Genomic DNA, 23,792 nt, shown 5'->3' with positions numbered 1-23,792 from the left:
TGGCCAGACGGAAGCCACTCCTTAGTAAAAGGCACATGACAGCCCGCTTGGAGTTTGCCAAAAGGCACCTGAAGGACTCTCAGACCATGACAAACAAGATTCTCTGGTCTGATGAAACCAAGATTGAACTCTTTGGCCTGAATGCAAAGCGTCATGCCAGGAGGAAACCTGGCACCATCCCTACGATGAAGCATGGTGGTGGCAGCATCATGCTGTGGGGATGTTTTTCAGCGGCAGGGTCTGGGAGACTACTCAGGATCAAGGGAAAGATGAACGGAGCAAAGTACAGCGAGATCCTTGATGAAAACCTGCTCCAGAGCGCTCAGGACACAAGACTGGGTCGAAGGTTCATCTTCCAACAGGACAACGACCCTAAGCACACAGCCAATACAACACAGGAGTGGCTTCGGGACAAGTCTCTCAATGTCCTTGAGTGGCCCAGCCAGAGCCCGGACTTGAATATCTCTGGAGAGACCTGAAAATAGCAGTGCAGTGACGCTCCCCATCCAACCTGACAGAGCTTGAGGGGATCTGCAAAGAAGAATGGGAGAAACTCCCCAAATACAGGTGTGGCAAGCTTGTAGCGTCATACCCAAGAAGACTCAAGGCTGTAATCGATCGAAAAAGACTCGAGGCTGTAACAAAGTATTGAGAAGGGTCTGAATACTTACGTAAATGATATATCAGTTTTTTATTTTTAATACATTTGCAAAAAAAATCTAAAAACCTGTTTTTGCTTTGTCATTATGGGGTATTGTGTGTATATTGATGAGGGGGGAAAAAAACGATTTAATCCATTTTAGAATAACAAAATGTGGAAAAAGTCAAGGGGTCTGAATACTTTCCGAATGCACTGAATCTCCTGTAGATGACCAGTTGTCCAGTTGTCCTACACAGTAGAGGGCAATAACTCAACCAGAGAGTTCTTCTAGGCGCTGGACCACGGCAGTTGCCACCTTTCTGTAGGCCTCAGCCTAAAACAATAGGCATAGGCAGCCATATTAAACAAACCCAGGTAGAAAACTAACATGGCAAACTCTCAAAAGTGTCAAATGTATACAATGTTATGGTGAAGAATACACTGTTTGTTTTCCAACATAGTCAAGATAAACATTGGCAATCTATTGTCATCCAAGCAGCATACCAACCTCAGGGCTGTCAGGTGAGGACACCACTACAGGCTGGCCTCTGTCTGACATCTCTCTGATGCTCAGGTGAAGAGGAATGTCTCCTAGACAGAGGAGGGAGAGACATCAGTCTCAACACTATACTATCATTCTATTACATATGAGATTGAGAGAAATAATGAAATCTGTAATGATTTATGTTTGAAATGGGTCTTACCCAATAATTGTACTCCCAGAGTATCAGCAAGAGCCCTTGCTCCATCTGCCCCAAAGATATGGGTCTGGTGGTTACACTTGGGGCACTGAAACACGCTCATATTCTGGACTATGCCCAGGACCTATGAGATGTGACATATATATATAAATATACACTGAACAAAAATATAAACGCAACATGTAAAGTGTTGGTCCCATGTTCCATGAGCTGAAATAAAAGATCCCAGACATGTTCCACATGCACAAAAAGCGTATTTCTCCCCGTTAGTGAGCATTTCTCCTTTGCCAGGATAATACATCCACCTGACAAGAAGCAGACGAAACAGCTTGATCATTACACAAGTGCACCTTGTGCTGGGGACAATAAAAGGCCACTAAAATGTGCAGTTTTGTCACACAACAGCACCAATGTCTCAAGTTTTGAGGGAGCATGCAATTGGCAGGCTGGCTGCAGGAATAATCCACCAGAGCTGTTGCCAGATAATTTCATGTTAATTTCTCTACCATAAGCCACCTCCAACGTCATTTTAGAAAATTTAGCAGTAGATCCAACCGGCCTCACAACTGCAGAACATGTGTAACCATGCCAGCCCAGGAACTCAACATCTGGCTTCTTCACCTGCGGAATGATCTGAGACCAGCCACCCGGACAGCTGATGAAACTGTGGGTTTGCACAACTGAAGAATTTCTGCAAAACTTTCAGAAACCATCTCAGGGAAGCTCATCTGCGTGCTCGTTTTCCTCACCAGGGTCTTGACCTGACTGCAGTTTGGCGTCGCAACCGACTTCAGTGGGCAAATGCTCACCTTCGATGGCCACTGGCACACTGGAGAAGTGTGCTCTTCACGGATGAATCACGGTTTCAACTGTACGGGGAAGATGGCAGACAGCCTGTATGGTGTTGTGTAGGCAAGCGGTTTGCTGATGTCAACATTTGCTGATGCCACCATGAGTGCCCCATGGTGGCGGTGGGGTTATGGTATTGGCAGGCGTAAGCTATGAACAACGAACACAATTGCATTTTATCGATGGCAATTTGAATGCACAAAGATACCGTGACGAGATCCTGAGGCCCACTGTCGTGCCATTGATCCTGCCGCCATCACCTCAGAATGATAATGCACAGCCCCATGTCGCAAGGATCTGATCACAATTCCTGGAAGCTGAAAATGTCCCAGTTCTTCCATGGCCTGTATAGTCACCAGACATGTCATCCATTGAGCATGTTTGGGATGCTCTGGATCAATGTGTACGACAGCGTGTTCCAGTTCCCGCAAATATCCAGCCACTTCGCACAGCCATTGAAGAGGAGTGTGACAACATTCCACAGGCCACAATCAACAGCCTGATCAACTCTATGCAAAGGAGATGTGTCATGCTGCCTGAGGCAAATGGTGTTCACACCAGATACTGACTGGTTTTCTGATCCACGCCTCTACCTTTTTTTAAGGTATCTGTTACCAACAGCTGCATATCTGTATTCCTCAGTCATGTGAAATCCATAGTTTAGGGCATAATGGATTTATTTCAATTGACCTGTTTCCTTGTATGAACTGTAACTCAGTAAAATCTTTGAAATTGTTGCATGTTGCATTTATATTTTTGTTCAGTGTGCATAGATCAACATCTCACAAATGTGTATTTTGTCCTTACCAAGGTCATTTGAAAAGAATTGAAGTAAGAATAAAGTGGCATTTAGCATCCAAAGCTCTTACCGGTACATTGACCTTCCTGAACATTTCTGCTCCTCTGCGTGCATCCAGCAAGGCAATATCCTGAGGAGTGGACACGATCACTGCTCCTGCTATTGGGACGTTCTGAGTGATTGATAACTGAACATCTCCAGTCCCAGGTGGCATGTCAATAACCAGGTAGTCCAGCAGTCCCCAATCTACCTGCATAGGTAACAAAAAAAAGACATGGCGACCTAACATTTCTAGTAGCTGATATCGCTAGTATAAAAACTAACACGGATTACTCTAGTGCCCTACAAAAGAAAAGTGCATTAACTGCAAAGTCTCACTTCAAAGTCTTTCTGTCTAAATTCTGGTACTTCATGATATATTCTGATTGACTGGCTTGTTCTTGTCTCAGAAAACAAAAAAACACATTCATGAGATTATAAACTTGTGGATTGAGCCCTGAATGCTGATTGGCTGACAGACGCGGTATATCAGACCTTATACCACGGGTATGACAAAACATATATTTTTACTGCTCTAATTAAGTTTGTAACCAGTTTATAATAGCAATAAGGCACCTCGGGGGTTTGTGGTATATGGCCAATATACCACGGCTAAGGGCTGTATCCAGGCACTCTGCGTTGCGTCGTGCCTAAGAACAGCCCTTAGCCTTGGTATATTGGACATATACCACACCCCCTAGGGCCTTGTTACTTATATATACACAAGGCCATTACAACAGACCAAAGATTTTGGACCAAATTCGTAGTTACCGCACTTTGCCTTTGTAGGTCAGTGTACATGAATGATCAGTTTCCCCCACCTGTCTAAGTAGCTTCTCTATAGCTGACATCACCATCAGGCCCCTCCAGACAATGGGTGCAACATCCTCTACCAGAAACCCCATGGACATACTGAGGACACAAGGATGACAGATGGACATGACAGTCAATGACTCAATGATTTATTTGTTTGCATACCTCCCCTGTCACTAGCAATTGGAGATAAATATACTCACCATGGAATCCCAAAATTCATAAGTGGTCTCATTAGGTTGTCTGAAAACACAAAGAAAACATAGGTTGTCTTTTCAGTTTGATTCCTAAAGCGAGACTACATTCAGATCGATGTCTCCTACTGTCAGTTAGTTCTGGGTTCCCCTTCAGGCTCATCAGCTTAGGAACTGAGGGACCGTAAACATCAGCGTCTAAGATGCCCACTGTTTTACTCTGTGTGCAGAAAAGAGACATGAAGAGCGACTGAGTGGAAAATGTAGTAAAACAGAGAGAGAGAGATTGTCATAGTTCTGCATACCCATTTGGGCAAATATTGGTATGCAACAGTAATAACAAAATGAGCAAATTAATAATGGTGCTTTCCTTACTGGATCATTAGCTGTGAGTCCAAGGGCCAAATTCACTGTTGAGGGGAGGAAAAAGGTTGTAGGCTAGCAAATGACTACACTGTATAAAAATATGTGTTTCATAAAGATAAAAAGATCAGACCAAACCACTGTCTGTTGAAATGTATGCAAATTGCACACATTTGTGCAAATGTTTCATGAATGAGCAGCACAGAGAGCCCAATAAGAACCTGCTTACCTGCAGTGGTTGATTTCCCAACACCCCCCTTCCCTGAGGCCACCACAATAACTTGTTTCACTCCAGCAATGGGCTTTTGTTTGGGCAAGCCGCGAGCCATGTGCTGCTTCTGTCTCTCCTGCAATGACCTCTCAGGACCTGAGGTCTGGGGAGTACAGAGACATATCATGGAATGAGCAACTGAGTTTATCAACAACACATGATAAACTTGAATGTAACTTGTATATACAGTACCCGTCAAAAGTTTGGACACACCTAGTCATTCAAGGGTTTTTCTTTATTTGTACTATTTTCTACATTATAGAATAATAGTGAAGACATCAAAACTATGAATTAACACATATGGAATCATGTAGTAACCAAAAATGTGTTAAACAAATCCAAATATATGTTATATTTGAGATTCTTCAAATAGCCACCTTTTGCCTTGATGCCAGCTTTGCACACTCTTGGCATTCTCTCAACCAGCTTCATGAGGTATTGGTATTTTATTTGGATCCTCATTAGCTGTTGCAAAAGCAGCAGCTACTGTTCCTGGGGTCCACACAAAACATGACATAATACAGAACATTAATAGACAAGAACAGCTCAAGGACAGAACAAGATACATCTTTTTTTTTTAAAGGCACATGTAGCCTACATATCAATGCATACACACAAACTATCTAGGTCAAATAGGGGAGAGGCGTTGTTCTGTGAGGTGTTGCTTTATCCGTTATTTTAAACCAAGTTTGCTGTTTATTTTAGCAATATTAGATGGAATGAAGTTCCATGCAATAAGGGCTCTATATAATACTGTACGCTTTCTTTGAATTTGTTCTGGATTTGGGGACTGGAATTTGTTCTGGATAAGTCACCTGAAATGCATTTCAATTAACATGTGTGCTTTGTTAAAAGTAAATTTATTTCCTTCTTAATGTGTTTGAACCAATCAGTTGTGTTGTGACAATGTAGGGTTGGTATACAGAAGATAGCCCTATTTGGTAAAAGACTAAGTCCATATTATGGCAAGAACAGCTCAAATAAGCAAAGAGAAACAACAGTCCATCATTACTTTAAGACAAGAACTTTGAAAGTTTTTTCAAGTGCATTCGCAAAAACCATCAAGCGCTATGATGTAACTGGCTCTCATGAGGACCGCCACAGGAAAGACCCAGAGATACCTATGCTGCAGAGGATAAGTTCATTAGAGTTACCAGCCTCAGGAATTGCAGCCCAAATAAATGCTTCACAGAGTTCAAGTAACAGACACATCTCAACATCAACTGTTCAGAGGAGACTGCGTGAATCAGACCTTCGCTGCAAAGAAACCACTACTAAAGGATACCAATAATAAGAAGAGCCTTGCCTGGGCCAAGAAACACGAGCAATGGACATTAGACCAGTGGAAATCTGTCCTTTGGGAGAGTGATTTTTTGTTCCAACCGCCATGTCTTTGTGAAACGCAGAGTAGGTGAACGGATGATCTCTGCATGTGTGGTTCCCTCCGTGAAGCATGGAGGAGGAGGTGTGATGGTGCTTTGCTGGGGACACTGTCAGTGATTTATTTAGAATTAAAGGCACACTTAACCAGCATGACTACCACAGCATTCTGCAGCGATACGCCATCCCATCTAGTTTGCGCGTAGCGGGACTATCATTTGTTTTTCAACAGGACAATGATCCAAAACACCCCTCCTGGCCGTGTAAGGGCTATCAGATGACATTGCCTCCACAATCACCCGGCCTCAACCCAATTCAGATGGTTTGGGATGAGTTGGACCGCAGAGTGAAGGAAAAGCAGCCAACAAATGCTCAGCATATGTGTGAACTCCTTGAAGACTGTTGGAAAAGCATTCCTCATGTTGCTGGCTGAGAGAACACCAAGCGTGTGCAAAGCTGTTATCAAGGAAAAGGGTGGCTACTCTGAAGAATCTCAAATATAAAATATATTTTGATTTGTTTAACACTTTTTTGGTTATTACATGATTCTATATGTGTTATTTCATAGTTTTGATGTCTTCATTATTATTCTACAATATAGAAAATAGTAAAAATAAAGAAAAACCCTTGAATGAGTAGGTGGGTCCAAACATTTGACTGGTACTGTATATACATGATGTAAATCTTATTGTGTTGCTGTTAGTTATAATTAGTTATAGTTATACAGATACGTAAACAAACATGCTACATAATTGGCCTCAGTGGTTTGCAATGATTAGCTAACTAGCTATGTAGAGTGAATCAGAACTTGCTAGCATTTATTTAGTTAGCATGTAGCAAGCTACTTAGCTAGTTAGTTGTAGCGAACTAAACAACACTCCATGGAGTGGAGTTTAGTTCGCTAGTTGGTTGTAAACAATTTTAGCAGGAGCTAGAATATTACCTTATGAAAACGTATGAAATATTTGCAGCGTTGTGGAGCATGTTGAATGTCTCTCCCTGTCCGTAACACTGTTGGTTTATTTAGGTTAGCGGTTGTTAATTTTAATATATGTGAGAATTTACTGTAGCTACAGTGAGCCATCTTGTGTTATTGCCATAGAAAAAATAGGTTATTGGTCAAGTGCACGTCGATTCTTTATGACGTATACTTGTTAACATTGCGTCAGGAGGAGCCTCACCCGGAAGCGAGTGTCAGAGACACGAACGTTTTCGTTTCTCTTCTGTTATTTTCCCTCACTGTCCCGTTTAAAAGTGAGTTTTTTTTACGAGTCCTCTTGTGCTTTATCATCTGAAACAGGCAGATATAATTTCAAAATGACTGAAAAGGCAGGTTCTCCACTAGCAAGAACTGTTCTTCAGCAGTGTCTCTATGCAAGGCTTCAGGTCAAACCTGCAGATGATCAGTCTGAGGCTGAATGGGTGGAGGTACTATTGAATTATTTTCTACTACTTTCTTAAGTGCAAATATGGTCTGCCTGCTCAGAATAAGAATTGCACCTTGCCTAAAATAATGATTGGGGGATGGGCTACTCATACGATTTCATTTTTTCAGATTGACAGAGGGATGGTGGTCTACATCTGCTTTTTTAAAGGCGCTACAGAGGAAATTATTCCAAAAATCGGTATTTATTGTGCTTTTTCCAGTTTTTGGACAATACTGCAATAAAAGCAACTACCTGGGCTTCACAAGACTGTGAACAGTAAATGTCACTGTTCTTCAAGGAATCGTAAAGCAATGTTGCTAGTACTGAATGGTTATTGATCCCTCTGCTCTACTCCACAGTGAACACTCTGCTCAACTTGAAGCTGTGTGAAGCTGACTCTGGGAAGTATGTGTCAGTGCTGGACCTGCCTGGAAACGTCCTCATTGTGCCTCAGGCTACACTGGGAGGCAAGGCCAAAGGGAAGGGCATGCAGTACCACCACAACATTGGGAAAGAAGAGGGCCTACAGCTCTATTCTAACTTTGTCTCCCTGTGTAAGAAGGAACTGGCTTTGTCCAGTAACAGTAGTGAGACTGGGATGATCGTCAAACATGGAACATATGGGAACAGACAAGTGCTGAAGCTGGATACTAACGGACCATACACACACCTGATGGAGTTTTGAACCTTCCAATACTAATGACATTTCACAGTAAATTACCAATTGCACTCTTGTCCCTGAAATGGTGGTTCTGTAGATCTGATGATTAAAACTGCCAATATTGTAATGCATGTGTTTGTATCATGTTGTTCTTTAGTGTTAAATCATACAAATATATTATGATCAGGAAATCAAAAGAAAGTCTGAACTCAATTGAAATATTTGTATTGACAACCTTGTTGCAAATTGTTGATGGGTTTATGAAGTGCAACTTGTGATATCTAGTGGGGATTTATGAGCACTGCACTAGCAAAAAAAAAATCCCCTACACCTGAAAGAAATCTAGATAAGATCATATTAAACTTTTTTTCAGCTAAGATTGCTACTAGTACAAAAAATTAAATACTGTATATACATTAAAACAATGATGGGAGGGGAAACAAATGTATGAGTACTTGTATCAGTTCTTCCCACTCTATGGCGGTAATGTGCCTTGCATGTCAACCCATATAAAAACGTGAGGAAGTGTAAAGAAGACAACTCATCAAGTACGATTTGTGCCATAACTTCGTGTTTTAGTGAGAATGGGGTAGTTGCGTCCCAATATATAAATTTAAATAAATAAATGTTGAGAGCTTCAAGTTCCTTGGTGTCCACATCAACAACAAACTAGAATGGTCCAGCGCTATCTCACCAGACACTAAAAAGTGGATTCATAACTGTGAGACTTGTTCAAAGAAGACATTCCCACGGATAAATGGCTACAATGTTTTGCCTATGGATGTAATAGCACTGCTTCCCACAATGAAGATGTGGTAAAGGAAAAAAATGTATCTGCCATCTACTGTAGTGAACAACTGTATATATTGTATCTCAAGCGCTGCTATCACAACCCCTGGGACGTATTCAGAGTGGGATTGCTGATCCAGGATCAGTTTTGCCTTTATTATAAAGAATGGACAGGGATGAATACTCCAAGTCGCTTTATGAATACAGGCTGTGATGTTTACAATATTTTGCATGTATTTATCAACACAAGGGGTCCCTCGAGGGTCAGAGTCATGAAAGGTCCTGTGGTCCATGCACTTTTGAGAGGACTGCTTCGAACTCATTGAGGACACGGTAACTCTTAAACCAGATGCAGTGCCCACCATAGTGGTGTCTCCAGAGTCTCAAGAGGTGTTTATTCTACAAAGTAATGAAGCATTATGGATAACGTAGTCAGTGCATGCATAGACGTTACATAAACAAAAAGCACTTTTTGTATAAGAATCGTCTTCAAGGGAGACAATGTTCACTCACTATAGGTTATTAGATAAGAAATCAATTCCCAAACACTCTTTTACACGGCTTTATATGCTCTTCTTGCTGAAGCCACCCTTCCCAGAATGTGTATTGGATGAAGATGGGATATTTCTGACATGAACATTGAAAACCTGCTCTCCATCCCAATTGAGGCCACAGAACACATAGAACATCACTATGCACTACCTCCACCTGAAACCAACAGGCAGTCTTTCAGAAAGGGGAAAGTGGGTGTTCCTGCCCCATATAATGCAGAGGCCATTTTTTAAACGGTACAATCTGATTGATACTGCATGGCAAGCAGTACCGGAGTGCCAAGTCTAGGACAAAAAGGCTTCTCAACAGTTTTTACCCCCAAGCCATAAGACTCCTGAACAGGTAATCAAATGGCTACCCGGACTATTTGCGTTGTGTGCTCCCCCCAACCCCTTTTTTTACGCTGCTGCTACTCTCTGTTTATCATATATGCATAGTCACTTTAACTATACATTCATGTACATACTACCTCAATTGGGCCGACCAACCAGTGCTCCCGCACATTGGCTAACAGGGCAATCTGCATTGTGTCCCGCCACCCACCACCCGCCAACCCCTCTTTTACGCTACTGCTATTCTCTGTTCATCATATATGCATAGTCACTTTAACCATATCTACATGTAAATACTACCTCAATCAGCCTGACTAACCGGTGTCTGTATGTAGCCTCGCTACTTTTATAGCCTCGCTACTGTATATAGCCTGTCTTTTTACTATTGTTTTATTTCTTTACTTACCTATTGTTCACCTAATACCTTTTTTGCACTATTGGTTAGAGCCTGTAAGTAAGCATTTCACTGTAAGGTCTACACCTGTTGTATTCGGCACACGTGACAAATAAACTTTGATTTGATTTGATAGTTACCTGCACACTGGGACTTGGGGCAGAATATCAAATAACCAGAAAATAGTGTTGAAATAAAGAGTTAAATTCTCTCTGGTTCAGACCTCTCACCAGGCCTAAACAATTCATTTATTTCTCTCTATTTCTCTCCATTTATAAGATGGAATTCTATATCACAAGAAAGGTTTCTGGCGTCCCAGAATTATCGAATAGAGGGGGGAAGCCACGCCTCGCAGAGTGGTCCAAAAAAGGGAGAAATTGAACGAAAGTTTCATGAAGACAGGTGTCACTTTGGGCTGATCAGCAACCTGCTGTAACATACACTATATATACAAAAGTATGTGGACACTCCTTCAAATTAATGGATTAGACTATTTCATCCACACTCGTTGCTAACATGTGTATAAAATCGAGCACACAGCCATGCAACTCCACAGACCAGCGTTGATAGTAGAATGGTCTTACTGAGGAGCTCAATGATTCAAAGTGGCACTATCATAGGATGCCACCTTTCCAGTAAGTCAGTTCGTCAAATTCTTGCCCTGCTAGAGCTCCCTGATTAACCTTTAAGTGCTGTTATTGTGAAGTGGAAACATCTAGGAGCAACAACGGCTCAGCCGCGAAGTGGTAGGCCACACAAGCTCACAGAACGGGACTGCCGAGTGCTGAAGCATGTAACGTGTAAAAATCGTCTGTCCTCATTACTGAGTTCCAAACTGCCTCTATAAGCTTGCTGCCAGCTCTTAGCAAATTGTTGGAAAAAATTGTGTTTGACCAAATACAATGCTATTTCTCTGTAAACAAATTAGCAACAGACTTTCAGCATGCTTATTGAGAAGGGCACTCAACATGTACTGCACTGACACAAATGACTGATGATTGGTTGAAAGAAATTGATAATAAGAAAATTGTGGGAGCTTTACTGTTAGATTTCAGTGCAGCCTTTGATATTATTTACCATAACCTGTTGTTGAAAAAACTTAAGTGCTATGGCTTTTCAAACTCTGCCATATCGTGGATTCAGAGCTATCTATCTAATAGAACTCAAAGGGTTTTCTTTAATGGAAGCATCTCTAATGTCATACATGTTTTTTATTAAAAAAATGATTTAACCTTTATTTAACCAGGTAGGCCAGTTGAGAACAAGTTCTCATTTACAACTGCGACCTGGCCAAGATAAAGCAAAGCAGTGCAAGTAGAAATACTGGTGTGCAAAAGAGCAGAAAAACAAAAACAAATATGGGGATGAGGTAGGTAGTTGGTTGGATGGGCTATTTACAGATGGGCTGTGTACAGCTGCAGCGATCGGTAAGCTACTCTGACAGCTGACGCTTAAAGTTAGTGAGGGAGATATGTCTCCAACTTCAGTGATTTTTGCAATTCATTCCAGTCATTGGCAACAGAGAACTGGAAGGAAAGGCAGCCAAAGTAGGTCTTGGCTTTGGGGATGACCAGTGAAATATACCTGCTGGAGCCCATCCTACGGGTAGGTGTTGCTAAGGTGACCAGTGAGCTGAGAAAAGGCTGAGCTTTACCTAGCAAAGACTTATATATGACCTGGAGCCAGTGGGTTTGGCGATGAATATGTAGCGAGGACCAGTCAACGAGAGCATACAGGTCGCAGTGGTGGGTAGTATATGGGGCGTTGGTGACAAAACGGATGGCACTGTGATAGACAGCATCCACTTTGCTGAGTAGAGTGTTGGAGGCTATTTTGTAAATGACATCGCCGAAGTCAAGGATCGGTAGGATAGTCAGTTTTACGAGGGTATGTTTGGCAGCATGAGTGAAGGAGGCTTAGTTGCGAAATAGGAAGCCAATTCTAGATGTAATTTTAGGTTGGAGATGCTTAATAGGAGTCTGGAAGAAGAGTTTACAGTCTAGCCAGACACCTAGGTATTTATAGTTGTCCACATATTCTAAGTCAGAACCGTCTAGAGTAGTGATGCTAGTCGGGCGGGCGGATAGCGATCGGTTGAAGAGCATGCATTTCGTTTTACTAGCATTTAAGAGCAGTTGGAGGCCACGGAAGGAGTGTTGTATGAAATTTAAGCTCGTTTGGAAGGGCCAGATGTATACAGAATGGTGTCATCTGCGTAGAGGTGGATCAAAGAATCACCCACAGCAAGAGCGACATCATTGATATATACAGAGAAAATAGTCGGCCCGAGAATTGAACCTTGTGGCACCCCCATAAAGACAGCCAGAGGTCCGGACAACAGGCCCTCCAATTTGACACACTGAACTCTATCTGAGATGTAGTTAGTGAACCAAGGCTTTTGAGTCTGCCCATAAGAATACGGTGATTGACAGAGTCGAAAGCCTTGGTCAGGTCGTGAAGACGGCTGCACAGTACTGTCTTTTATCGATGCCGGTTATGATATAATTCAGGACCTTGAGCGTAGCTGAGATGCACCCATGACCAGCTCGGAAACCGGATTGCATAGCGGAGAAGGTACGGTGGGATTTGAAATGGTCAGTGATGTAAAGTATGGTGTTCCGCAGGGCAGCTCTCTAGGCCCTGTACTCTTTTCTATTTTTACCAATGACCTGCCACTGGCATTAAACAAAGCATGTGTGTCCATGTATGCTGAAGATTCAACCATATACGTATCATCAACCACAGCCGATGAAGTCACTGAAACCCTTAACAAAGAGTTGCAGTCTGTTTTGGAATGGATGGCCAGTAATAAACTGGTCCTGAACATCTCTAAAACTAAGAGCATTGTATTTGGTACAAATCATTCCTTAAGTGCTAGACCTCAGCTGAATCTGGTAATGAATGGTGTGGCTGTTGAACAAGTTGAGGAGAATAAATTACTTGGCTTTACCTTAGATTGTAAACTGTCATGGTCAAAACATATAGATTCAGTGGTTGCAAAGATGGGAAGAGGTCTAGCCGTAATAAAGAGATGCTCTGCTTTTTTGACACAACACTCCAAAAAGCAAGTTCTGCAGGCTCTAGTTTTGTCTAATCTTGATTATTGTCCAGTCATGTGGTCCAGTGCGGCAAGGAAAGACTTAGTTAAGCTGCAGCTGGCCCAGAACAGAGCGGCACGTTTTGCTCTTAATTGTAATCAGAGGGATAATATAAATACTATGCATACCAGTCTCTCTTGGCTAAGAGTTGAGGAGAGACTGACTGCATCACTTCTTATTTTTATAAGAAACATTAATGTGTTGAAAATCCCAAATTGTTTGCATAGTCAACTTACACACAGCTCTGACACACTCACTTTTCCCACCAGACATGCCACCGGGGGTCTTTTCATAGTCCCCAAATCCAGAACAAAAAAGAAAGTGTACAGTATTATATAGAGCCCTTATTGCATGGAACTTAATTCCATCTAATATTGCTCAAATAAACAACAAACCTGGTTTAAAAAAACAGATAAAGCAACACCTCACGGCACAATGCCTCTCCCCTATTTGACCTAGATAGTTTGTGTGTATGCATTGATATGTAGGCTATGTGTGCCTTTTTAAAAATGTATGTAGTTCTGTCCTTGAGGTGTTCTTGTCTAATGGTGTTCTGTATTATGTCATTCTGTGTTATGTTTCATGTTTTGTGTGGACCGCAGGAAGAGTAGCTGCTGCTTTTGCAACAGCTAATGGGGATCCTAATAAAATACCAAAATACCACTGGAAGAAACATCAGCACAATAACTGTTCGTCGGGAGCTTCATGAAATGGGTTTCCATGGCCGAGCAGCCGCACACAAGCGCAATGCCAAGTGTCGGCTGGAGTGGTATAAAGCTTGCCACCATTGGACTGTGGAGCAGTGGAAACACGTTCTCTGGAGTGATGAATCACGGTTCACCATCTGGCAGTCCGACGGACGAATCTGGGTTTGGCGGATGCCAGAAGAATGCTACCTGACCTAATGCATAGTGCCAACTATAAAGTTTGGTGGAGGATGAATAATGGTCTGAGGCTGTTTTTCATGGTTTGGGCTAGGCCCCTTAGTTCCAGTGAATGGAAATCTTAAAGCTACAACATACAATGACATTCTAGACAATTCTGTGCTTCCAACTTTGTGGCAAAAGTTTGGGGAAGTCCCTTTCCTGTTTCAGCATGACAATGCCCTCATGCACAAAGCAAGGTCCTTGTAGAAATGGTTTGTCGAGATCGGCGTGGCAGAGTTTCACTGGCCACAGAACCCTGACCTCAACCCCATTGAACACTTTTGGTATGAATTGGAACGCCGACAGTGAGCCAGGCCTAATTGACCAACATCAGTGCCCGACCTCACTAATGCTCTTGTGGCTGAATGGAAGCAAGTTCCCGCGGCAGTGTTCCAACATCTAGTGGAAAGCCTTCCCAGAAGAGTGGAGGCTGTTGTAGCAGCAAAGGGAGGACCACATCTATATTAATGCCCATGATTTTGGAATGAGATGTCGATGAGCAGGTGACGTTGACAAACACCGAAGGTCCAGAGACACGTTCTGGATCCATTCCTTATATACTTTAGTCTCCGGAGGCCTTAACCTAGAGGACTATAGTATGCTTTTGTGAAGGTTCCCATCCCTTTGTTGGTCCAATGACAACCCTCCCATTTGTACCTCTGGTTTACATATGGAGGAAGCTTACTAGCTCATGAACTGCTTACAAGCTCACGAACTGTTGTCCAAACCAGTTGTTAGACCTCTTTGCCTAAGCTTTTGATGTTTTTAGTTGTTATAACTAGTTTTGCTTAGCCCCATTATTTATTTTCCACTGCCCAACATATTCAACATGTATTATATAGTAAAGTTGAAAAAAGCTTGCCCAGTTTTCCAGTAGTTTTTTACTGGTTCCACTGCTGTATTTCAACACTAGGTGGAGACATTGACCACTGTACCCCACACACTGAGTACCACACTGTATGGTCTACCACACGTCTCCCATTAGCACCACCAGCTGAAGAGAGTTTGCCCCCTAATTGTCTTCCTCATGCCCTATATGAACTTGTCCATTTCCTTTGTAATTATTCTGAAAAAGGCCATTGAAGGCTGAAACATCAATCTTTTAAACTTTTTTATTTTTTTTATCGTTTTTAATGGTGAGCAAGCGTTGCGCCTTTTCCTTTCCAACGACGAGCAGGTGTCTACAAACGTTTGGTCATGCAGTGTAATATGCTGTTCTGCTGCTTCTTATGGATGTGTTTTTGTAAATCATTTTGTGAATAGTAAACAAAAGTTTCACTGCAATATACAGGCCGCCTTTTTATCTTTTCTGGACTCACACTGCCGCTTATGGGCCCTTTTCCCCACCGACCTACTCTCACTTCTGTTCTGATCCGGTGCCAGAGAGCCATCAGTGCCCACTACTACTGGGGCTCTATATTACTGGACGTGGCAGACTTGATCAGCAACTGTGACACGTGTGGATGCTGGACGGCTCCAAGACGTAGCTGTAGCGTGTACAGACAGCTGTACCAACTACACCAGATCAGTGGAGAGGAGCCTGGGTCTGACCTTTCAAATCAAATGAAATTTGATTGGTCACATGCGCAAAATACAGCAAGTAGATTTTACCGTGAAATGCTTACTTATGAGCCCATTCCCAACAATGCAGAGTTAAAAAGTAAGAAAAATATTTGCTAAATAAAAAAGTTTAATAGTAAAACAATAAAATAACAATAATGAAGCTGTATACAAGGAGTACCAACACCGAGTCAATGTGCAGGGGTACGAGGTAATTGAGGTAATACAGTATGTACGTGTAGGTAGGGGTAAAAAATTACTAGGCTGGCCTCCTGAGTGGCGCAGCGGTCTAAGGCACTGCATCATAGTGCTTGAGGCGTCACTACAGACCCGGGTTTGATCCCAGGCTGTGTCACAGCCGGCCGTAACCGGGAGTCCCCTAGGGTGGCACACAATTGGCCCAGCATCGTCCGGGTTAGGGGAGGGTTTGGCCGGAGTGGCTTTACTTGGCTCATCGTGCTCTAGTGACTCCTTGTGGTGGGCTGGACACCTGCAGGCTGACTTCGGTCGTCAGTTGAACGGTGCTTCCTCCAACACATTGGTGCAGCCGGGTTAAGCGGGTGGATGTAAAAAAGCGTGGTTTGGAGGGTCATTTTTCGAGGACGTATGACTCGACCTTCGCTTCTCCCGAGCCTGTTCGGGAGTTGCAGCTATCAGACAAGATCGCAATTGGATATCACAAAATTGGGGAGAAACATTTTGTACACATATATAAACAGTGCCTTGCAAAAGTATTCACCCCGTTGGCATTTTTCCTATTTTGTTGCATTACAACCTGTAATTTAAATAGATTTTTATTTGGATTTCATGTAATGGACATACACAAAATAGTCCAAATTGGTGAAGTGAAATGAAAAAAATAACTTTATTCCAAAAAATAATAATATTAAAATCAGAAAAGTGGTGCATGCATATGTATTCATCCCCTTTGCTATGAAGCCCCTAAATAAGATCTGGTGCAACCAATTACCTTCAGAAGTCACATAATTAGTTAAATAAAGTCCACCTGTGTGCAATCTAAGTGTCACATGACCTCAGTATATATACACCTGTTCTAAAAGGCCTCAGTGTTTGCAACACCACTAAGCAAGGGGCACCACCAAGCAAGAAGCACCATGAAGACCAAGGAGCTCTCCAAACAGGTCAGGGACAAAGTTGTGGAGAAGTACAGATCAGGGTTGGGTTATACATGTTTTTTTTCGAAACTTTGAACATCCCAAGGAGCACCATTAATCCATTCTTAAAAATGGAAAGAATATGGCACCAGAACAAACCTGCCAAGAGAGGGCCGCCCACCAAAACTCACGGACCAGGCAAGGAGGACATTAATCAGAGGCAACAAAGAGACCGAAGATAACCCTGAAGGAGCTGCAAAGCTCCACAGCGGAGATTGAAGTATCTGTCCATAGGACCACTTTAAGCCGTACACTCTACAGAGCTGGGCTTTACGGAAGAGTGGCCATAAAAAAGCTATTGCTTAAAGAAAACAAATATGCAAACACATTTGGTGTTCGCCAAAAGGCATGTGGGAGATTCCCCAAACATATGGAAGAAGGTACTCTGCTTAGATGAGACTAAAATTGAGCTTTTTGGCTAACAAGGAGAACGCTATGTCTGCATCGAACCCAACACCTCTCATCACCCCGAGAACACTATCCCCATAGTGAAGCATGGTGATTGCAGCATCTTGCTTTGGGTATGTTTTTTATCGGCAGGGACTGAGAAACTGGTCAGAATTGAAGGAATGATGGATGGTGCTAAATACAGGGAAATTCTTGAGGGAAACCTGTTTCAGTCTTCCAGAGATTTGAGACTGGGACGGAGGTTCACCTTCCAGCAGAAAAATGACCCTAACATACTGCTAAAGCAACACTCGAGTGGTTTAAGGGGAAACATTTAAATGTCTTGGAATGGCTTAGTCAAAGCCCAGACCTCAATCCAATTGAGAATCTGTGGTATGACTTAAAGATTGCTGTACACCAGCAGAACCCATCCAACTTGAAAGAGCTGGAGCAGTTTTGCCTTGAAGAATGGGCAAAAATCCCAGTGGCTAGATGTGCCAAGCTTATAGAGACATACTCCAAGAAACTTGCAGCTGTAATTGCTGCAAAAGGTGGCTCTACAAAGTATTGACTTTGGGAGGGGGGTGAATATGCTCAAGTTTTCAGTTGTTTTTGTCTTATTTCTTGTTTGTTTCACAATAAAAAATATTTTGCATCTTCAAAGTGGTAGGCATGTTGTGTAAATCAAATGATACAAACCCCTCAAAAAATCAATTTTAATTCCAGGTTGTAAGGCAACAAAATAGGAAAAATGCCAAGAGGGTGAATACTTTTGCAAGCCACTGTAGACTACGCAGTCAGGATATATAATAGAGTAACAGCACCGTGTGTGAAAGTGTGTCTATGTCTAAGTGTGTGTGTGTGGCGTCAATATGCATGTGTGTGTGAGCGTATGTTGTGTGTGTGTGTGTGTTGGAGTGTCAGTGTAGTATGTGTGGGTAGAGTCTAGTGAGTGTGCATAGAACCAGTGCAAGTCGGTGGAAAAAAATAAGATCACAAAAGTAATAATAAAGTGAGTCAATGTAAATATTCCTGGTCACCATTTGATTAACTGTTCAGCAGTCTTATGGCTTGGAAGTAGAAGCTGTTCAGGAACCTTTTGGTCCCAGACTTATTGCTCCGGTAATTATTGCCATGCCGTAGCAGAGAGAACAGTCAATGACATGGGTGGCTGGAGTCTGACAATTTTTAGGGCCTTCCTCTGACACCAGCTGGATGGCAGGGAGTTCGGCCCCAGTGATGTACTGGGGCGTACGCACTACCCTCTGTAGTGCCTTGCGGTTGGAGGCCGAGCAGTTGCCATACCAGGCAGTGATGCTACCAGTCAGGATGTGCAGCCAGTGCAGCTGTAGAACCTTTTGTGGATCTGAGGACCCAGGCCTTGCAGTCGGATGCCAAGCAGTTGTCATACTAAGCGGTGATGCAGCCAGTCAAGATGCTCTCAGTGGTACAGCTGTAGGACTTTTTGAGGATTTGAGGACCCGGGTTAGGTGAAGGGTTAGCTAAAAGTGTTAGGGTTAGCTAACGTGGTAAGTAGTTGCAAAGTAGTAAGTAGTTGAAAAGTTTCAAATTAGTAAAATGCTAATGTTGTTCGTAATGAGATTCGAACTCACAACCTTTGGGTTGCTAGACATTTGCATGAACTACCCTCCTTTCATTAAGTAACCATCTGTCTTATGTAACCATACCAAATGTCGGCCTCCCGAGTGGTGCAGTGGTCTAAGGCACTGCATCGCAGTGCTAGCTGTGTCATTTGAGATTCTGGGTTTGTGTCCAGGCTCTGTCGCAGCCGGCTGCGACCGGGAGACCCATGAGGCAGTTCACAATTGGCCCAGCGTCACCAGGGTTAGGGGAGGGTTTGGCTGGCAGGGATGTCCTTGTCTCATCGCACACTAGCGACTCCTGTGGCGGGCCGGGCACAGTGCACACTGACGCAGTCTCCAGGTGTACGGTGTTTCCTCTGACACATTGGTGCGGCTGGCATCTGGGTTAAGTTGGCATTGTGTCAAGAAGCAGTGCAGCTTGGTTGGGTTGTGTTTCGGAGGATGCACGGCTCTCGACCTTCGCCTCTCCCGAGTCCGTATGGGAGTTGCAGTGATGAGACAAAACTGTAACTACCAATTGGATACCATAAAATTGGGGAGAAAATGGGGTAAAAAACAAAACAAAATTATACAAAAAAATACATAAAAAAAACATACCAAACGTGACATATACTAAACGTACATAATAATACGAAATGCTCTGAGGTTGCCCGACAAGTCAGTGAGGGACTGAAGCTGATGGAGAGACCCAGGTATTACTCGAGGTACAGGTCTGTGGTGTGTTCCAGTCACTTCACTGAGGACTGCTTTGACCGAACTGGAGAAACTGTGTCTCAAACCACATGCAGTGCCTGGCCAGTTCCTCTTCTGTCCTCCTGAGGTACTCATACCTTATCTTATTTCAGGGCTTGTACTCAAAAAGCATCTCAGAGTAGTAGTGCTAGGATCAGGTCCTCCCTGTACATATAATCTTATTCATTGTGATCTAAAAAACTAAACTGATCCTACATTAGCACTATACTCTGAGACTATTTGTGAATAAGGGCCCAGAGTTCTGTTTAAAGTGTTTAGAAATAGATAAGTGTGCTTCATACCAGTTTTGTTACGAGATGTCCCCAAGCCAATAGATAGCTCTGCTGTTACGTGTATCTGAGTGTGATACTATGTATTATCAGTGAGTCAAGTTAGGCATTACTTACTGTGCACTGAATGGAGCTGTATGCATGCTACAGATTGATACTGAAGTAAAGACTTTCTTATCAACATTAGCTTGTTGCTTTAAATGAGGCCAGCCTCCTCTAGCTTCCTTCTCCAAATATGACGCAAAAAAATCTACCCACCAGGTTTGTCGTTTGTGGGGAAAAGCTGTCAGAAGATTTTGTAAGAGTTTCCTTATGGAAGGTAAATAATGATCAGAGAGAAATAATGATGAGAGAGAAATCATTATTTGATAATAATTCAAATGACACCCTCTGAACTGATAATCATCCCTGTCTAGATGGTGCTCTACACATCAATAAGAGGAATGTGATTCGCAAAGTTCTGCGTAACAGAAGTGTCAACGAGCCCTGACTGCCTACCATGACGAGCTTAATCACCTGAATGAGAAAAAGTGCATGAAACTGCTGACGGGGCGCTTTTCGGGGGCACCATGACAGGCGATGTCAACACCTGGACAGAAAACAGATGAACTCTTAGCTTCACACCCCCTCCCGAAAAAGGCCAGGATGGAACCTCGGAATGAGTCAGAGGACATTGTATCTTCAGAGATCATTGCAGAGCCAGAATCTTGCAGGCAGGGTGTTTTTGTTGTTATTGATCTGTGTGATCAATACAAAACGGATACATAATTGACTTTGGAGAAGCTTGCTCTATTTCTCCCTCTGTTTTGTGTAGTCTGAGCCAAATCAATAACGAGTGACTTCTGTTCTCTTCAGCCCATACACTATGAGCAGTGATCATGATTATGATAGAGGTGGTGATGCAGATGTTTTTTATTTCATCTTTATTTTGACAGGGTGCCTGAACCTATTCCAGAATCTATCAACCAGCCTGTCAACGCACCTGTTAACGGGAATTCTCTGGTAACAATGGTTGTAAAGCAGTGTCTGTATTTCCATCAATAGTTCAATGGTTTCATATTGAACATTAATTTTCTCCATGTATTCTGCGTGCAAATTCAAGGTGGGATGGTGATCTATGTGTGCTTTATTAGGAATGTGTTCCTAATGTGTATAACTATAACTGTTCCTAATGTGTATAACTATATGTTCGATGCTCTCACAACAATAGGGTGCAACATTCTATCACTTTGAAGTACAAAGGTCTAAAAGGAAATTGTATAGATTGTTCATTGTACAGGTTGCTTCTGTTTTGTTTTAGAATATTATTATTTGTTACAACACAACTTTATTCCACAACCATAACTGCTCTAGTTAAAGCATTGAGGTACAATGTGGGGTGGTGTCTTTGGAAAAAGTATTTAAGGCAAGAGTTATGTCAGGTAATGTTCAACTTCTGTTGATGATGAGCTACCTTTTTGTTTCAGATTTGGATTGTGGGTCAAACCTCCATGGAGAGGTTGCCCCCAAATGCTGGTCTAAATAATCTTTCCCTTCGTAAAGTGACACTGGATCAGTGCTCAGGGGAAATTGTGTAATTCTGTTTACCAGTATTTTCATTTCACAAGTGTGTTATAGATTATTTATCTCATGATCACTGCATAACAAAATAGTTTTGTTGGTTGATCACAATGTACTGTTGGGGCATTTAAGCCCTGAACGATGCCTGACAGGCAATCCTGCCTCCCAGGCTGCGTGCTTCCCCCAAGACCACAGCCAATTGCATGCAAGGAACAACACAGCTAACATGGTAAGTATTTTGAGCTAGCTAGTTATCTATGCTGGTTGTTACCTTCAATAACTGATATGTGCATAATTATAATGGAAACTTCATGTTTTGTAATTATTATTAGTTATTATTTATTTAATATTTACATTTACAGTGGGTGAGCTTCATTCCTGACAGGCTGATCAGATTCTATAGCAGCCTCAGAGCCTGATAAGTCAGGATGCTGTCTTGTAAGCTGTTTCATAGGTAAAGCTCCTTGCAGGCAGATTAGCTGTCAGCACTTTATAGGCTGATGCATATAATCCAGAGTGGGTGTCCTCTATTCTTGGCAGGCTGATCAGATTTAATAGCAGCCTCAGAGGCTGATAAATCAAGATGCTGCCTTGTAGGCTGTTTCATATGTATTTGTATTATTTTGGAATAGAGTTCCATGTAGTCATGGCTCTATCTAAATACTGTGTGCCTCCCATAATCTGTTCTGAACTTGGAGACTGTGAAGAGATCTCTGGTGGCATGTCTTGTGTGCTCCTTGCAGAGGAGCTTTGCCTATGAAAAAGCCTACAAGGCAGAAGAATCCTGATTTATCAGCCTCTGAGGCTGCAATTGAATCTGATCAAGCTCTGAGGCTGGAATTGAAACTGATCAGCCTGTCAGGAATGGAACTCACCCACTCTGTACATTTAAATAGTATCCGTAAAACATGAAGTGTCCCTTACAATTAATTATACACATATCAGTTTTGCAAGCTAGCAAATCAAACTTTATTTTTCACATGCGCCGAATACGACAAGTGTAGACCTTACCGTGAAATGCTTACTTACAAGCCCTTAACCAACATTACAGTTCAAGAAGAGTTAAGAAAATATTTACCAAATAAACAAAAGTTTAAAAAAATCAATAATAAAAAGTAACACAATAACGAGGCTATGTACAGGGAGTACCGGCACCGAGTCAGTATGCGGGGGTACACGTTAGTTGAGGTCATTTGTACATGTAGGTAGGGGTGAAGTGACTATGCATAGATAATAAATACCGAGTAGCAGCAGTGTACAAAACCAATGTGGGGGGGTCAATGTAAATAGTCTGGGTAGCCATTTGATTAGATGTTCAGGAGTCATGGCTGGACACCAAGGAACTTGAAGCTCTCAACCTGCTCCACTGCAATCCAGTTGTTGAGAATGGGGTGTGCTCGGTCCTCTTTTTCCTGTAGTCCACAATCATCTCCTTTGTCTTGATCACATTGAGGGAGAGGTTTTTGTCCTTGCACCACACGGCCCGGTCTCTGACCTCCTCCCTATAGGCTGTCTCGTCATTGTCGGTGATCAGGCCTACCACTGTTGAGTCAATGGCGAACTTAATGATGGTGTTCGAGTCGTGCCTGGCCGTGCAGTCATGAGCACAGCCTGAGGGGCCTCTGTGTTGAGGATCAGTGTGGCGGATGTGTTGTTACCTACACTTACCACCTGGGGACAGCCCGTCAGGAAGTCTAGGATCCAGTTGCAGATGGGGGTGTTTAGTCCCAGGGACCTTAGCTTATTGATAAGCTTTGAGGGCATTATGGTGTTGAACGCTGAGCTGTAGTCAATGAATAGCATTCTCACATACATTTACATTTACATTTAAGTCATTTAGCAGACGCTCTTATCCAGAGCGACTTACAAATTGGTGCATTCACCTTATGATATCCAGTGGAACAACCACTTTACAATAGTGCATCTAAATCTTTTAAGGGGGGGGGGGGGGGGTTAGAAGGATTACTTTATCCTATCCTAGGTATTCCTTAAAGAGGTGGGGTTTCAGGTGTCTCCGGAAGGTGGTGATTGACTCCGCTGTCCTGGCGTCGTGAGGGAGCTTGTTCCACCATTGGATCAACGCAGTGCCCTTGTTTGGGTGTAGGGCCTGATCAGAGCCTGAAGGTATGGAGGTGCCGTTCCCTTCACAGCTCCGTAGGCAATCACCATGGTCTTGTAGCGGATGCGAGCTTCAACTGGAAGCCAGTGGAGAGAGCGGAGGAGCGGGGTGACGTGAGAGAACTTGGGAAGGTTGAA

General features: G+C 42.7%; 3 protein-coding genes across 4 annotated transcripts in view; 2 read left to right on the top strand and 1 right to left on the bottom strand.

The window, feature by feature from the left end:
* Window positions 1-726: 726 nt before the first annotated feature.
* Window positions 727-7,198, bottom strand: LOC106601900 (nucleotide binding protein-like). 2 transcript variants are annotated; one of them, XM_045717622.2, is made up of 11 exons: window positions 6,993-7,179; window positions 5,047-5,161; window positions 4,628-4,772; window positions 4,411-4,445; window positions 4,165-4,255; window positions 4,045-4,084; window positions 3,850-3,940; window positions 3,060-3,239; window positions 1,345-1,465; window positions 1,149-1,231; window positions 727-974 (listed from the first exon to the last, which is right to left on the bottom strand). In XM_045717622.2, exons 3-11 carry the CDS (start codon window positions 4,725-4,727, stop codon window positions 912-914), a joined length of 804 nt encoding a protein of 267 aa, XP_045573578.1. In that variant the 5' UTR covers window positions 4,728-4,772; window positions 5,047-5,161; window positions 6,993-7,179; the 3' UTR covers window positions 727-911. The 2 variants fall into 2 exon arrangements, with proteins under 2 accessions (XP_045573578.1, XP_014049810.1); XM_014194335.3 differs by lacking the exon at window positions 5,047-5,161 and having other exon boundaries at window positions 6,993-7,198.
* Window positions 7,199-7,241: 43 nt separating this feature from the next.
* Window positions 7,242-8,776, top strand: dtd2 (D-aminoacyl-tRNA deacylase 2). The gene is given in 3 exon segments (NM_001146410.1): window positions 7,242-7,477; window positions 7,605-7,674; window positions 7,836-8,776. Coding segments are annotated over 3 exon segments (507 nt in total). The 5' UTR covers window positions 7,242-7,366; the 3' UTR covers window positions 8,162-8,776.
* Window positions 8,777-21,623: 12,847 nt separating this feature from the next.
* heatr5a (HEAT repeat containing 5a) overlaps window positions 21,624-23,792 on the top strand; it is a 34,803-nt gene continuing 32,634 nt past the window's right edge. Inside the window, exon 1 of the mRNA XM_014194302.3 lies at window positions 21,624-21,765. The gene's annotated coding sequence lies outside the window, so the exon portion shown is untranslated. The remainder of the gene's footprint in view (window positions 21,766-23,792) is intronic.

Source organism: Salmo salar, chromosome 01, assembly GCF_965601325.2.
Source record: "Salmo salar chromosome 01, fSalSal1, whole genome shotgun sequence".
Lineage (NCBI taxonomy): Eukaryota > Metazoa > Chordata > Actinopteri > Salmoniformes > Salmonidae > Salmo > Salmo salar.
This window is presented reverse-complemented; position numbering and strand designations above follow the sequence as displayed.

What these genes read in the sequence shown, in the direction of transcription:
- LOC106601900 (XM_014194335.3), bottom strand. Translation starts at nt 7,133, where the DNA reads ATGGCTCACTGTAGCTACAGTAAATTCTCACATATATTAAAATTAACA. An exon ending in ATTTCATACGTTTTCATAAG is followed by an intron (nt 4,773 to 6,992) that starts GTAATATTCTAG and finishes TGTACTCCCCAG; the next exon opens with ACCTCAGGTCCTGAGAGGTC. An exon ending in ATGAATTTTGGGATTCCATG is followed by an intron (nt 3,941 to 4,044) that starts GTGAGTATATTT and finishes TTGTGTCCTCAG; the next exon opens with TATGTCCATGGGGTTTCTGG.